Source organism: Amblyraja radiata, chromosome 28 (assembly GCF_010909765.2).
Source record: "Amblyraja radiata isolate CabotCenter1 chromosome 28, sAmbRad1.1.pri, whole genome shotgun sequence".
In the NCBI taxonomy this organism is placed as follows: Eukaryota; Metazoa; Chordata; class Chondrichthyes; order Rajiformes; family Rajidae; genus Amblyraja; species Amblyraja radiata.
Genome location: NC_045983.1, coordinates 35,970,394 through 35,983,743, shown reverse-complemented (window position 1 = coordinate 35,983,743; position 13,350 = coordinate 35,970,394). Strand labels below are relative to the sequence as shown.

The 13,350-nt window shown below is 43.9% G+C and overlaps 1 protein-coding gene across 1 annotated transcript in view; it reads right to left on the bottom strand.

Annotated features, from left to right (window-relative positions):
- The window catches only part of LOC116988694 (nuclear pore membrane glycoprotein 210-like), a 119,634-nt gene extending 114,903 nt beyond the window's left edge, over positions 1–4,731 (bottom strand). The window contains exons 1-2 of the mRNA XM_033045539.1: positions 4,580–4,731; positions 3,158–3,294 (exon numbers count right to left, since the gene is read on the bottom strand). Of these exons, the coding sequence (XP_032901430.1) occupies positions 3,158–3,294; positions 4,580–4,731 (289 nt within the window). The remainder of the gene's footprint in view (positions 1–3,157; positions 3,295–4,579) is intronic.
- Between the last annotated feature and the right edge of the window lie 8,619 nt (positions 4,732–13,350).

The following is a 13,350-nucleotide window of genomic DNA, read 5'->3' as shown; positions in this document are numbered from 1 at the left end:
GGAGGGGGGGAGAGGAGAGGGGGGGAAGAGGAGAGGGGGGGAAGAGGAGAGGGGGGGGACGAGGAGAGGGGGGGGAGAGGAGAGGGGGGGAAGAGGAGAGGGGGGGGAAGAGGAGAGGGGGAAGAGGAGAGGGGGGAGAGGAGAGGAGAGGGGGGGAGAGAGGAGAGGGGGGAGAGGAGAGGGGGAGTAGGAGAGGTGGGGAGAGGAGAGGGGGGAGAGGAGAGGGGGGAAGAGGAGAGGGGGGAAGAGGAGAGGGGGGGGAAGAGGAGGGGGGGAAGAGGAGAGGGGGGGAGGGGAGAGGGGGGAGATGAGAGAGGGGGAGAGGAGACGGGGAGAGGAGAGGGGGAGAGGAGAGGGGGGGAGGAGAGGGGGGAGAGAGGAGGGGGGGAGAGAAGAGAGAGGGGGGAGAGGAGAGATGGGTGGAGAGAGGAGAGGGGGGGGAGAGGAGGAGAGGGGGGAGAGGAGGAGAGGGGGGGGAGAGAGGAGGAGAGAGGAGGGGGGGGGGAAGAGGAGAGAGGGGGGGGAGAGAGAGAGAGAACCCAAACCCCCCAAACAACCATTTGCAGGCAGTGCTTTTTTCCTTCAAACTAACCATAACCATATTTTCATTTTCAAACCAAATTAAGGGTACTTACTCGCAGCTATGTAGACATTTGTTCAGTCATTCAGAGCTCAGACCTCCATGTTGTAGAGACTGATTGGGGCACACCACTTCCTGGTTTTATAGTCCCTCCCCCATCCCACCAGCAGGAGCAGCAGAGAGAATGGGGAATTTTGTAAAAACATTAATATCTCTGTCATATTTCATCGACGGGAAAAATCCTCGGCACACATGCGGCGAGGGGGGCTCTGAGCGAGGTGGCCAAAAATGACGGCCGTAGGTGGCGGCGTTCTCTCGGAAATCGCAGCACAGATGGCCAAAACCGGTCAAGAACAGACTTTTATGTAATATAGATATATATATATATATATATATATATATATATATATATATATATATATATATAAGATAGATAGAAGATATTTTAAAGCATTTGACCTTTTCACTAGCGTGTCTAAACCCTTAATAATCTTATATGTTTCAATAAGATCCCCTCTCATCCATCTAAATTCCGGAGCATACAAGCCCAGCTGCTCCATTCTATTAACATATGACAGTCCTGCAATCCCGGGAATTAACCTCGTGAACCTACGCTGCACTCCCTCAATAGCAAGAATGTCCTTCCTCAAATATGGAGACCAAAACTGCACACAATACTCCAGGTGTGGTCTCACTAAGGCCCTGTACAACTGCAGAAGGACCGCTTTGCTCCTATACTCAACTCCTCTTGTTGTGAAGGCCAACATGCCATTTGCTATTCATTCAAATATACTAACGGTGACACCAGTGGCTTCCTGGAAAATGATCCATGTCACAATTTTCCTAACGCCATACTTTAGAAAATGGAAATTGAATTTTGTGTTTGTTTCAAACTGTTTCACACACCTTGGGCGCCTCCTCTCAAATAAGGCGGAAAGTGCTCATGAAATTCAGTCACCTTCTGTGCACTAACATGGCCTTTGCTGTTCTAAAAATAAGTATTTTGAGAGTTAAAGTCTGCTGGGAAGAAATTATCCACATGTGGCTCTGAATTATTGACTACCCACAGTAGATACCTCAAAGCACCGGAAATAACTCCACAAACTCTTTCAAATTCACTGGTAGGATAAGCAAACCAACATAGTATCCCCCCCACCAGAGCAACTTTCTAGAATTCTGGTCATAATTATACTCAGATAGCACAGAATGCTAATCTTTACCTGTCCAATCCTCAACTCAAAAACAAAAAAACACTGTCAATGGTGGTTACAAGTTGGAAAACAGAAACATTTAAGAATTCTCTCACAGCTTACTTGAAAATGGTCACCATTTCCACCGACTCATGAGGATCATTAACCCATGATTACTTAAGCCAGAGTGGTACGTATTGGGATGACATTGGCAATCACAAATCCATTCTTCAAATCCATCGCCCGGGGATGAACTCAACGGAGGGGGCGCTGCTCTGGCAGCAGCCATGTCATGCAGCTCGTCAGTTTTTCAACTTTTTTTTTTTTTTTTAGTATGTTTTAAAGTCTGTATTTAATGTTTCTTTGTGTGTTTTGTGTGGGGGGTAAGGGGGAACCGCTTCGGTCGCCTCCTCCACGGAGGCGAGTTTTTCCAGGTCGCCTCTCCCGTGGCCTAACATCATGGATCGACGCGGCCTTTCCCGGAGACGCACCCGGGGCTTCAGCGGCGGGCGCAGCGTGGACTCTCGGCGTGGAGCGGGTGAGCCCTCACTGGAGGGGAGCGCTCCGTTTCGCTGGCCCGGGGCAGCCGGCAGCCTGAAGTCGCAGTCTGCAGAGCTCCAGCTGGTGCGGCGTCTACAGCCCGGGATCTCACGTTGGGGACCAGGGGGAAGAAGAAGCCATCACTGCCGGCCCGCGGCCGACTTCTACTGCGGGTCCGGCATGGACTTACCATCACCCCTGGAGGGGAGCTTCGACCGCCGGCCCTGCAGTCTACGGTGCTTCTGGCTGTGGCGGGGACTTAAATCTTGACCGCCGGTCTGCAGCCTACAACATCTTAAAGCCGCGGTCTCCGGTGAGCAAGTCGATCCTGGACTGACTCTGGACTCTGGTCCTGACCACGGGGGGGAAATGGAGGAGGACTGGCCAAATGTTGTGCCTTCCACCACAGTGATGAATGCTGTGGTGGATGTTTGTGTTACAGTTTTATTGTGGTTGTGTGTTCTTTATTATTGTATCGCTGCAGACAACCCAAATTTCCACCAGCCTGGCTGTGTGGCAATAAATTATATCTAATCTAATCTAAGAGACCAACAAAAAAGGTAGGTGTATAACAAACCACCCACTCACTCTCTTATTAAACACCTCCGGCCCCATGCACGTGTACAAATCTCACATTTCAGCTACCTCAAAATCTATCGAATTGTAGTGACAACAAGACATCCTTCATCCTGAGGAATAGTCTACAAAGGATTTGAAATATCTATTTTAGATGATTAATGTCAAATGTCCATTTCAACAATGACTACATACCAGATTTGTCTTCTGAGTTATATTTTCAATTCATGTCAGCCCAATAAAGTAATTATAATAATAATTCGATATTTACCAGTTTCCTCTGCTATGATTATGCTGGTGAGGCGAGTACGCTGAGTAGAGCGAGCAGATATCACCGCTGAATTGGAACAGTCAGTATTATTCTGATACACAGGTTCAATGGTTGCTATATCTGGTCGGGTTGAAAACCTGTCATGAAAAAGAACTATTCAGTTCTCTGACTTTTACTCACACATTATTGCTTAAGGTATTCAATTTACTAAGTGGGTTTAGCTCAAAATGTGTTAACTGAAATAATTTTTTTATGCATACAATGTGAATTTCTACCAAATGTATAATTTATCAGTGGTGAGTGTGTGGAATTCTCTGCCTCAGAGGGTGGTGGAGGCAGGTTCTCTGAATGCTTTCAAGAGAGAGCTAGATAGGGCTCTTAAAAATAGCGGAGTCAGGGGATATGGGGAAAAGGCAGGAACGGGGTACTGATTAGGGATGATCAGCCATGATCACATTGAATGGGGGTGCTGGCCAAATGGCCTACTCCTGCACTTATTGTCTATTATAAATACTATAGCTTAAAATATGAGTTGCATGAATTTACTCTTAATAAGCATGTCAACTCTAATTAATTCAAAGACAATATATATCTGGACTTGTCCTTCTCAATAGAATTTACACCCTTTCAAAGTAAGAACAGTTGAACTACCTAAAGTCAATATTGTTTGTCATAGGTCCTGAAACAGAACAATTAAGTTCTTACTTGCAGCAGCAACAAGATTACTTGTTGTATGTGACGGCTGGTGGGGTGAAAGGTGAGGACAATGAACACAATGAATGGTGGTGCTGGCTCGAAGGGCCGAATGGTCTCCTCCTGCACCTATTTTCTATGTATTAGATAGGCACATGGATATGCAGGGAATGGAGGGATTATGGATTGTGTGCAAGGAGTAGTTTAAATTGGTACCATGGTCGGCACAGACATTGTACCATGGTCAGCCGGTTCCTGTGTTGTGCTGTACTGTTCTACATTACATTTCTTGATTGTCTTATAATTTGTTTGTCAACTTTTGCCTGATGTTGTCTACCCAAAATTGCACTAATTATTTCCCCAATGCCAGGCGTTAGCGAACTGGACTATAGTTTGCTACTTTCTGTCTCCCTCTTTTTTTTTTAAAGAGTGGTTTCACATTGTGTGTAGGAAGGAACTGCAGATGCTGGTCAAAACAAAAGATAGACATAAAATGCTGGAGTAACTCAGCGGGACAGGCAGCATCTATGGAGAGAAGGAATGGGTGACAATTCGGGTCGAGACCCTTCTTCAGACTGATGTTGGGGGCAGTTTTTCATTCCTCTGGTTGCTCCGGATCAGTGTGACAGCTGTCAGGCAGTGATGTTCGCTCCGGAGCACTTGGCCTCCCCTTGCCCGGTGCCCGTTCGCAGTCCCCGGCCCGCGGCGTCGGCCTGAAGCGCAGCTCACCATCCATAGCACCCTTCGTCCGCCTGCAGGGTGAAGTTGACCTTCACGGTGCTGGAGTAGGGCAGTAACACCTTGGGGACATTGAGTTTGGCTCCGGACATGTGACGGGGAAGCAGCGCCAGGAGCAGCAGCGGGGCCCAGCCCATCGCCATGGCAACGCCGCCTCGCAGCGTCGAGTGGAGCCGCCAAACGGGCGGGGAAGTGAGGGAGGGATGCAGCTCTGCTCGAGGCCGGCCCGGGATCCCCTCCACGATCACCGCCTGGGTGTGGCAGGGAAGCGGGCCGGGGACTGAGGGAGCGGTGAGGGGACTGAGGGAGCGGTGAGGGGACTGAGTGAGGGAGGGAGGGAGGGAGGGAGCTGTACTCGGGGTCGGGCCGGGCCGGGCTCACCACGATGGCGCCGCCATGTGCAGCACGTGACCCTGGAGCCGCCCCGCCCGGTGGGTCACGTGCTCTGGCGGAGTTTCATCCCGCGCCTGCGCGTTGGCGGGAAGGAGAAGGCGGGAGATCGTCCTCTCAAGGGGGGCGGGGCCGGACTAACGGCGCCTGTTCATGTGTCCACTCCGCAGGTAATGGAGCCGGACTGACCACGTCCCCAGACTGACCACGTCTCCAGATTGACCATGTCTCCAGATTGACCATGACCCTAGACTGACCACGTCTCCAGATTGACCATGTCTCCAGACATAGACACACAAAGCTGGAGTAACTCAGTGGGACAGGCAGCATCTCTGGAGAGAAGGAATGGGTGACGTTTCGGGTCGCACCCTTCTACAGACTGCTCAGGTTTAGACCTTGAATGTAGTTACAATTGTGTCTATTACGGGATATCTTGTAAATATAATTAATGACTATCTGAACAATGTAGTAACTTCATCATTGTTATAGATTGGCATTATACAAGTACATGATGGTACCAGATTAACCATGTCCCCAGAGATGATCGAACTGAACTATTGGCCTGTCCATATCTCCAGAGATGCTGCTCGGCCAGCTGTGTCTTTCAGACTCCAGCATATTCCAAGGAGGAACATCTCACTCTGCAATGGGTGTAAGATTGAGAAACCCTGCTTAGCTTGCAAATGTTCACCTAAAATAATTTTTAAAATGTAAAGTAGCTATAAGAAGACAATTTGGAGAACAAAAGGATTGATTTCACTATAAACATACAATAAGACTCACTAACATGTTTTTTTTATGACCGGCTGCAAACTGTCATACAAAGTTGGGATGTAATGTTAAAATTGTACAAGGCATTGGTGAGGCCAATTCTGGAGTATGGTGTACAATTTTGGTCGCCTAATTATAGGAAGGATGTCAACAAAATAGAGAGAGTACAGAGGAGATTTACTAGAATGTTGCCTGGGTTTCAGCAACTAAGTTACAGAGAAAGGTTGAACAAGTTAGGGCTTTATTCTTTGGAGCGCAGAAGGTTAAGGGGGGACTTGATAGAGGTTTTTAAAATGATGAGAGGGATAGACAGAGTTGACGTGGAAAAGCTTTTCCCACTGAGAGTAGGGAAGATTCAAACAAGGGGACATGACTTGAGAATTAAGGGACTGAAGTTTAGGGGTAACATGAGGGGGAACTTCTTTACTCAGAGAGTGGTAGCTGTGTGGAATGAGCTTCCAGTGAAGGTGGTGGAGGCAGGTTCGTTTTTATCATTTAAAAATAAATTGGATAGTTATATGGATGGGAAAGGAATGGAGGGTTATGGTCTGAGCGCAGGTATATGGGACTAGGGGAGACTATGTGTTCGGCACGGACTAGAGGGGTCGAGATGGCCTGTTTCCGTGCTGTAATTGTTATATGGTTATATGGTTATATGGTCATGTGAGCTCAGATATCACAGGATTTTTTAAACCAGCATAAAGTCACCAGGAATCACTGCAGCAATAATCAAGAAGATAGTCTGTTCAACTTTCATCATTTTCTATTCATGGAAACGTAGTGAAATTATTTATTTCACTTTGGAAAACATAAGGCATACATTTTACATCAAAGCTTGACATGGAAATCAGAGCTTTATAAAATGATTCCACCCAGTTGAATTCTCTGATCACAGTATTTTGCTCTTGTGAAAACAGATTGTATTTACTGTGTAGCAGGGACTCGCAGGAGTCCAGCCAGAAGCACAAGTTGTGTGCACTAGATGTGTTTATTCTCTCCAACACAGCTCCCTACTCCTTGCAGGACACGGGCGTTGCCCGGCCTTAAATACCAACTCAGGTACCGACCCCGTGTCTAGCGCCTCCCACACCAAGACGCCGCCTTCTAGAGCCGATGGTTCGTTGTGCCCTTGGGTTGCCACCAGGAGCCGCCACATGAACCCCACCCTCCGAACCAGAGGCACGAACTGGACGGGACGCCGAACGAGGCGGCCCGAACACGTAGAAACAATCCCATGCCCCGGGGGCTTGCTGGGTTCGGAAGGTCCAAGCGGGCTGGATTCAAACGAGCCACAGACACAGTTTCACTAATAGATTTATTCTGCTATAATTTTTAGAGTTATAGTATGACTTTTTATAGGGAGGTTGGACGGCAGTCGGGTCACGACCCGTGACCCATACTGTTGCTACATTACGTCAACTGGAGTACACGCGATGAACCGCAGGTAAGCATTGACCATTGTTTTCAGCGTAGCGGGCCCCTTAAAACCCGCCGAAATGGTCAATTTTTGCGCTGTAAATAATTATAGAAATCGGCATAAGCATGAGAGACATTTATCCTACTTCAGAATTCAAAAAGTGAGGAGAAATGACGGTAGATAGAAGCGAGAGCTGAAGGGACACCAACAGCCAAAGTGCTTGGCGAACATTGACCGTGCAGATATCGCGATTTAAAATATAGGGAATTATCGCGTTTGCTCACTGCTTTCATCAACAGGAAGGCATTATTTGTGTTTTTATTGATTCCTTTGGCATCTAAAAAGTTTCAGAAGTGATAAATCTGGCTGTAAAATGTTAAAATTGTCCATGGTTCTTAAGTGGGTTTTTACATACAAAAAGAAACCGCCTCTGAAACAAAATTTCTCATTAAAAAAAAATTTGCAAACCATACGTGAATTTTGAATTACATTTTACTCAGATGCAAGCCAAGGAATGGCATAATAGTTAGCTGTTAATTGGACATAATCAACCTCAGCAAATTGACAATATCCTATTGAAAGGGAGTGGGTGTTTAAGCTGTCAGAACATTTTATTATTTGCCAAAATATACATCTCAATAGCATAATGATAGAAAACTTACTTTTTCACACACCACTCGTAAGTCTGGAGATTTTTTTTAAGATAAATTTAGCTTCAGAAACATTTTACTTTTACATGTAAAAACCCACTTCAGAACCATGAGCGATTTTAACATTTTACAGCCAGATTTATCACTTCTGAAACTTTTTAGACACCAAGTGAATAAAGAAAAAACATACATAATGCCTTACTGTTGATGAAATGCCATGAGCAAATGCAATATTTCCCAATATTTTCCAATTTGATATCTGCACAGCCAATGTTCGCCAACCACTTTAGCTGTTGTTGTCCCTTCAGCTCTCGCTTCTCTTTACCTTCATTTCTCTTCACTTTTGGAATTCTGAAGTAGGATAGATGTCTCTCACGCTTACCCCGACTTCCACAATTTTTTACAGTAGAAAAATTCACCATTTTGGCGGTTTTTAACAGGTAGGAAGGTACGCGTTTCGTGTATTAACAAAATATACTGGAAGCTGCGATGTCCTCCAGATGGATTGAGCGGTTCCATGCGTCAAGCCCTTTGACCCGGTGACCTTACGTGCAACCCCCCTATATCCATGCATTTTTTAAGCAGCAAGATGAAACAGGAAGTTGGGACGATTTTTTAAAAATCCGTATTTTACAAAGCAAAACCGTACATCCGTATTCTTATCGCATTTCCGTACAAAATACGGAAAATCCGTACTACTTGGCAGCTCTGCTGCTCCCATGTACCCTCCCGAGCTTCTGCCTAAAAATGTGGAAGTTTACCTGGCTCCAGTTTAATACCTACCCGCAAGTTCCAGCATTCTCCCTATTCAAAACAATCGTTGAAGTTTACCTGGCTCCAGTTTAGTACCTACCCACAAGTTCCAGCATTCTCCCTATTCAAAACAATCTTCAAATTTATGAACTTGGGGTCCCAAAATGCTCTTCCACTGTAGCACCAGTCACGTGTCCAGGCTCATTTCCCAACACAAGGTCCAGTATGTTCCCTTCTAAGGTTAGACTATCCACATGCTGTTTCAAGAAACCCTCTTGGGTACACTTCACAAATTCTGCCTTGCCTAAGCCTTTGGCACTGAGTAATACCTGAAATATTTACAATTCCTGTGAACAATGCTCATTTCACAAGGTCATGTATGAAATAATAATGTATTGAATTTAATAGAATGCAATTTTATTTGTCAAAGATTGTGAAAAACATAGAAAATTTTACATTTTGTCTCTTTTTACACAAGGCAACAAATCCTGTTGGTTGCACCAAAGAATTTAATGAAGGTAGACTCCTCCAGTACAGCTATATCCGTAATATTCCAACACTCGCTCAGCACACAGATTAATTTAAAAGGTAAAATTTGTTTCTCACTTGCAAACTAGATTGAAGTGTAACAGTGAATATCATCAGATGGACGATATCCTGTTTATGGGATCATTCATTAATAATCTCATCTGACTGATAGCTTTCGTCTATTTAACCTTTAGTTTTTTTTGATGTACAGTGAATGCAGTCTCTTTAAAATTAGATTTTCCATTATTTACCATAAAGTGAAATCCCAAACAATTACAGATTATAATTAAATGCAATGTTTTATCATAAATCGTGAATTTTGTCAAGCTATCATAATGTGCTGTGATTTGCAGCAATCATTTAACATCAATCGGTTATATATGGTCTCAGGGAGAACAGAGTCTGTCCACTTTTATCCATTGGATATCACTGCCTGTCGCATGATAACTAAAAACGATTATCTTGTTTTCAACCAAGAGGATTGGGTGCTGGGCAATCAAAGAGTGAATTAAAAATTGATATGTACACACATGTACACATACAAAGGTAGAAACTGAAACACGCCTAAAAAGATATTTTCATTTCAAAACCATTGAATTTACAAATGGTTATGCTGACAAATCAGACGCCACATATAAAATTAGAGTTTCAGGGTTAGAAGGGAGTTTGTGGCTTAGTACACCGTTAAGAGTTTAGCTGCATTTCATTCAACAAGGCGTAGATTTCACACAAAGATAGTTCATCAAATCTTTGATTGGCTATTGCAAAGGTATCAACAGCAGCCCCATGGAGCGGCAATGGCAGGTCCCGTGGAGGAGCTGGGTATAACTCTCAGCAACATCCCGTTACTACACTTCATTCATACACGTGTGATAGCATCGCTTTCATGGCATAAGTGGCAAACTGACAGCAGCAGCATCCAACCACTAAACCCTGCAGTGTTTGATATAGTTTTAGATTTAGTTTTAGAGATAAAGCGTAGAAACAGGACCTTCTGCTCACTGTCAGTGTCAACAATCACCCACACACTAGATCTAGTCCGACACACTAGGGACAATTTACATAAGCCGATGAACTACAAACCTGAGTGTCTGGAATGTGGGAGGAAACGGGAGCTCCGGGAGAAAACCCACGTGGTCACAGGTGGAATATACCCGTAGTCAGGATTGAACACAAGTCTTTGTTGCTGTAAGGCAGCAACTCTACCGCTGTGCCGCCAACATATAAAATGAGGATGTGTCATAAAAATAGTAGTCCTCATTATTATTGAGAATTTTTCTTTGCCATTTGGAGAGAGTGGTTTGGTAGCAGATGTTAGATTTAATGTTAACAAAATGGAAGACGTGTGTGTGGGAGCAATTCACCAGAGACCTGAAACACATTTATAAAAAACAGCCAGAGGCTACAGGCAATAATGGAGGGCTGTTCCCCCAGGACAAAGCCCCCAGGGTACCACCACCACAGAGTTGTTCCAAGAGCAGTACAAGTCCTGCAGCAAACAGTTAACTCAGATTCCCCTCCCAGTTCTTCTTGCTTTATCCAGCTGGCTCTTATTGGCAGCCACGTGTCTTCAGGAATGTTTGGCTGCTGAGGCAGAAATTTACTGTTTAGAAAATTTTGGAACAGCAAGAGAGTGCTGATGAAATCCAACCCTGCTGACACTGAGAACACATTTGCCTGCAAATTTGGAAACTACAAAATATAAATTCTGTCCATCTGTTTTATTTCTACAAGATGTAATTGTGAAACAGTAACATTGTGTTTCTGCTGTGATATATGATATCAGTAGGGCTGCCTCAATAACAAACAAGAAATTACCAACCATGCAGCACCTTCTCAATCAACTTGCAACATACTAGAAATGGCTTTAAACCATGGGCTGGAGAATTACACACACTCCTGCTTCCATTCTCAGCACAAATAGGACTGTAGCCCGTTTGCCAAATTAGTACACAAACTGATTGAATATTCTGGTGCTCTCCATTGAAATGTCTCCTAATGTAAGTAATATAAATGTTATCAATTTTAAATTGTAATAGTGCCATTAACACCAAAAGCACTTAATATAATATGATGTTATGAGGTCCTCTGCAGAAGGACAGCAACCACTGAATGGAATTTCATTGGTGAACAAACCAGAAGTTGACAGCAGTTGACATTTCACTGTTGACATACACTTTTTTTCTTAAGTTGTGGGATGTTTTATCAAAGTTTATAAAATGAGTTAGAAGCCGCTGCCAATTTATGAGTAGCACTCCTAACCATCCCCTGCTGGAAGACGCACTCGGGCTTTGAACATTGGCAAATTTATTATTATTGCCATAAATAGGTATGAATAAATTGCTCAGTGGATTTCCCATCATTATATTGCTCACAATCCTGGAATGTATCGATGTTTTAGTTAATCCAACCAGCTTTACAACGGATAGCTAGCAGTGATTTTAATGCTAAAGAATAAGAAATGTCTAGCCAATGGCAAAACAGTTATGTGCACAAAGACACTTCTCAAAGCCAATTTTTAACTTTAATTAAAAAAATTTAACAATCTTCCATTTCCATTCTCAACATCCTTTCCGGGCAGAGTCTGACCAAAGTTCTGCTGAATACCCAACTCTGAAAATTGACAAGTGTCATTGGAGCTGTGATGTGCTCCTCCCTCGCCAAAGCCTTGCTATCCAGGGTCCACACCTGCAGCCATACGGAGGGGCCACAGTGTGGGCATATTCATTGCTGCAAGCTGCCCCAAACCTGCTGTACATTTGACACATACCATTACTGGATAGCTATCATCAGTGTTACTTTGCTGCCTTAAACCAGGAATGCAAGGAATCCCCAACATCACAGTAGGGATTGGTCCAGAGATTGGGTACCAGATCAAAATTCCTTATTGATTTATCAGATAAAAGGTGTTTTAACTTTCAGAGGAACTCCATGAGACCTCTTTAAATGTATTATTGCACTCTTTTACTTCCCATGTTACTGTGAATTATATGAAAACATTCACATAACGTTTAACCTAACAATTACAGCACAAAGTTTTTTTTTAGTTAAAGTTCCTACCCAATCTAGCCATATTGGCTAACAACGAATAATACATAGTCAGTAGTCATGAACATGTGTTATGTTCTCCTTTTCTGGAGTAGCCATAAGTCATTCCCTTTACATACATCACATTAAAATGCAACCTTGTACAAACGCCAATGTTAACATGTAAGTAATTTTACTCCAGTACTTATCATTTATTTATTTGCCTCTGTACTCCACAATTTGAGATTTGTAATTTAAATAATCACATGTGGGTAAAGTGCACATTGTCAGATTTTATTAAAGTGTATTTTTATACATTTTGGTTTCACCATGTAGAAATTACTGCTGTGTTTATATATAGTTCCCCCCATTTCAGGGCATCATAATGTTTGCAACACATGGTTCACAGGTGTTCAGGTGTGTTTAATTGCCTCCATAATGCAGGTATAAGAGAGCTCTCAGCACCTAGTCTTTCCATCACCTTTGGAAACTTTTATTGCTGTTTATCAACATGAGGCTAAAGTTGTGCCAATGAAAGTCAAAGAAGCCATTATGAGACAGAGAAAGCCAACCCGTACGCTTACAAAATCAACTGTTTGGAACATCATTAAGAAGATAAAGAGCACTGGTGAGCTTACTAATCGCAAAGGGACTGGCAGGCCAAGGAAGACCTCCACAGCTGATGACAGAAGAATTCTCTCTTTAATTAAGAAAAATCTCCAAACACCTGTCGGACAGATCAGAAACCCTCTTCAGGTGTGGATTTGTCAATGACCACTGCCCGCAGAAGACTTCATGAACAGAAATACAGAGGCTGCACTGCAAGATGCAAACCACTGGATAGCTGCAAAAATAGGATGGCCAGGTTACAGTTTGCCAAAAAGTATTTAAAAGAGCAACCACAGTTCTGGAAAAAGGTCTTGTGGACAAATGAGACGAAGATTAACATTTCAGAGTAATCGCAAGAGCAAGGTATGGAGGAGAGAAGGAACTGCCCAAGATCCAAAGCATACCACCTCATCTGTGAAACACGGTGGTGGGGGTGTTATGGCCTGGGCATGTATGGTTGCTGAAGGTACTGGCTCACTTATCTTCATTGATGATACAACTACTGATGGTAGTAGCATAATGAATTCTGAAGTGTATAGATACATCCTATCTGCTCAAGTTCAAACAAATGCCTCAAAACTCATTGGCCAGCAGTTCATTCTACAGCAAGACAGTGG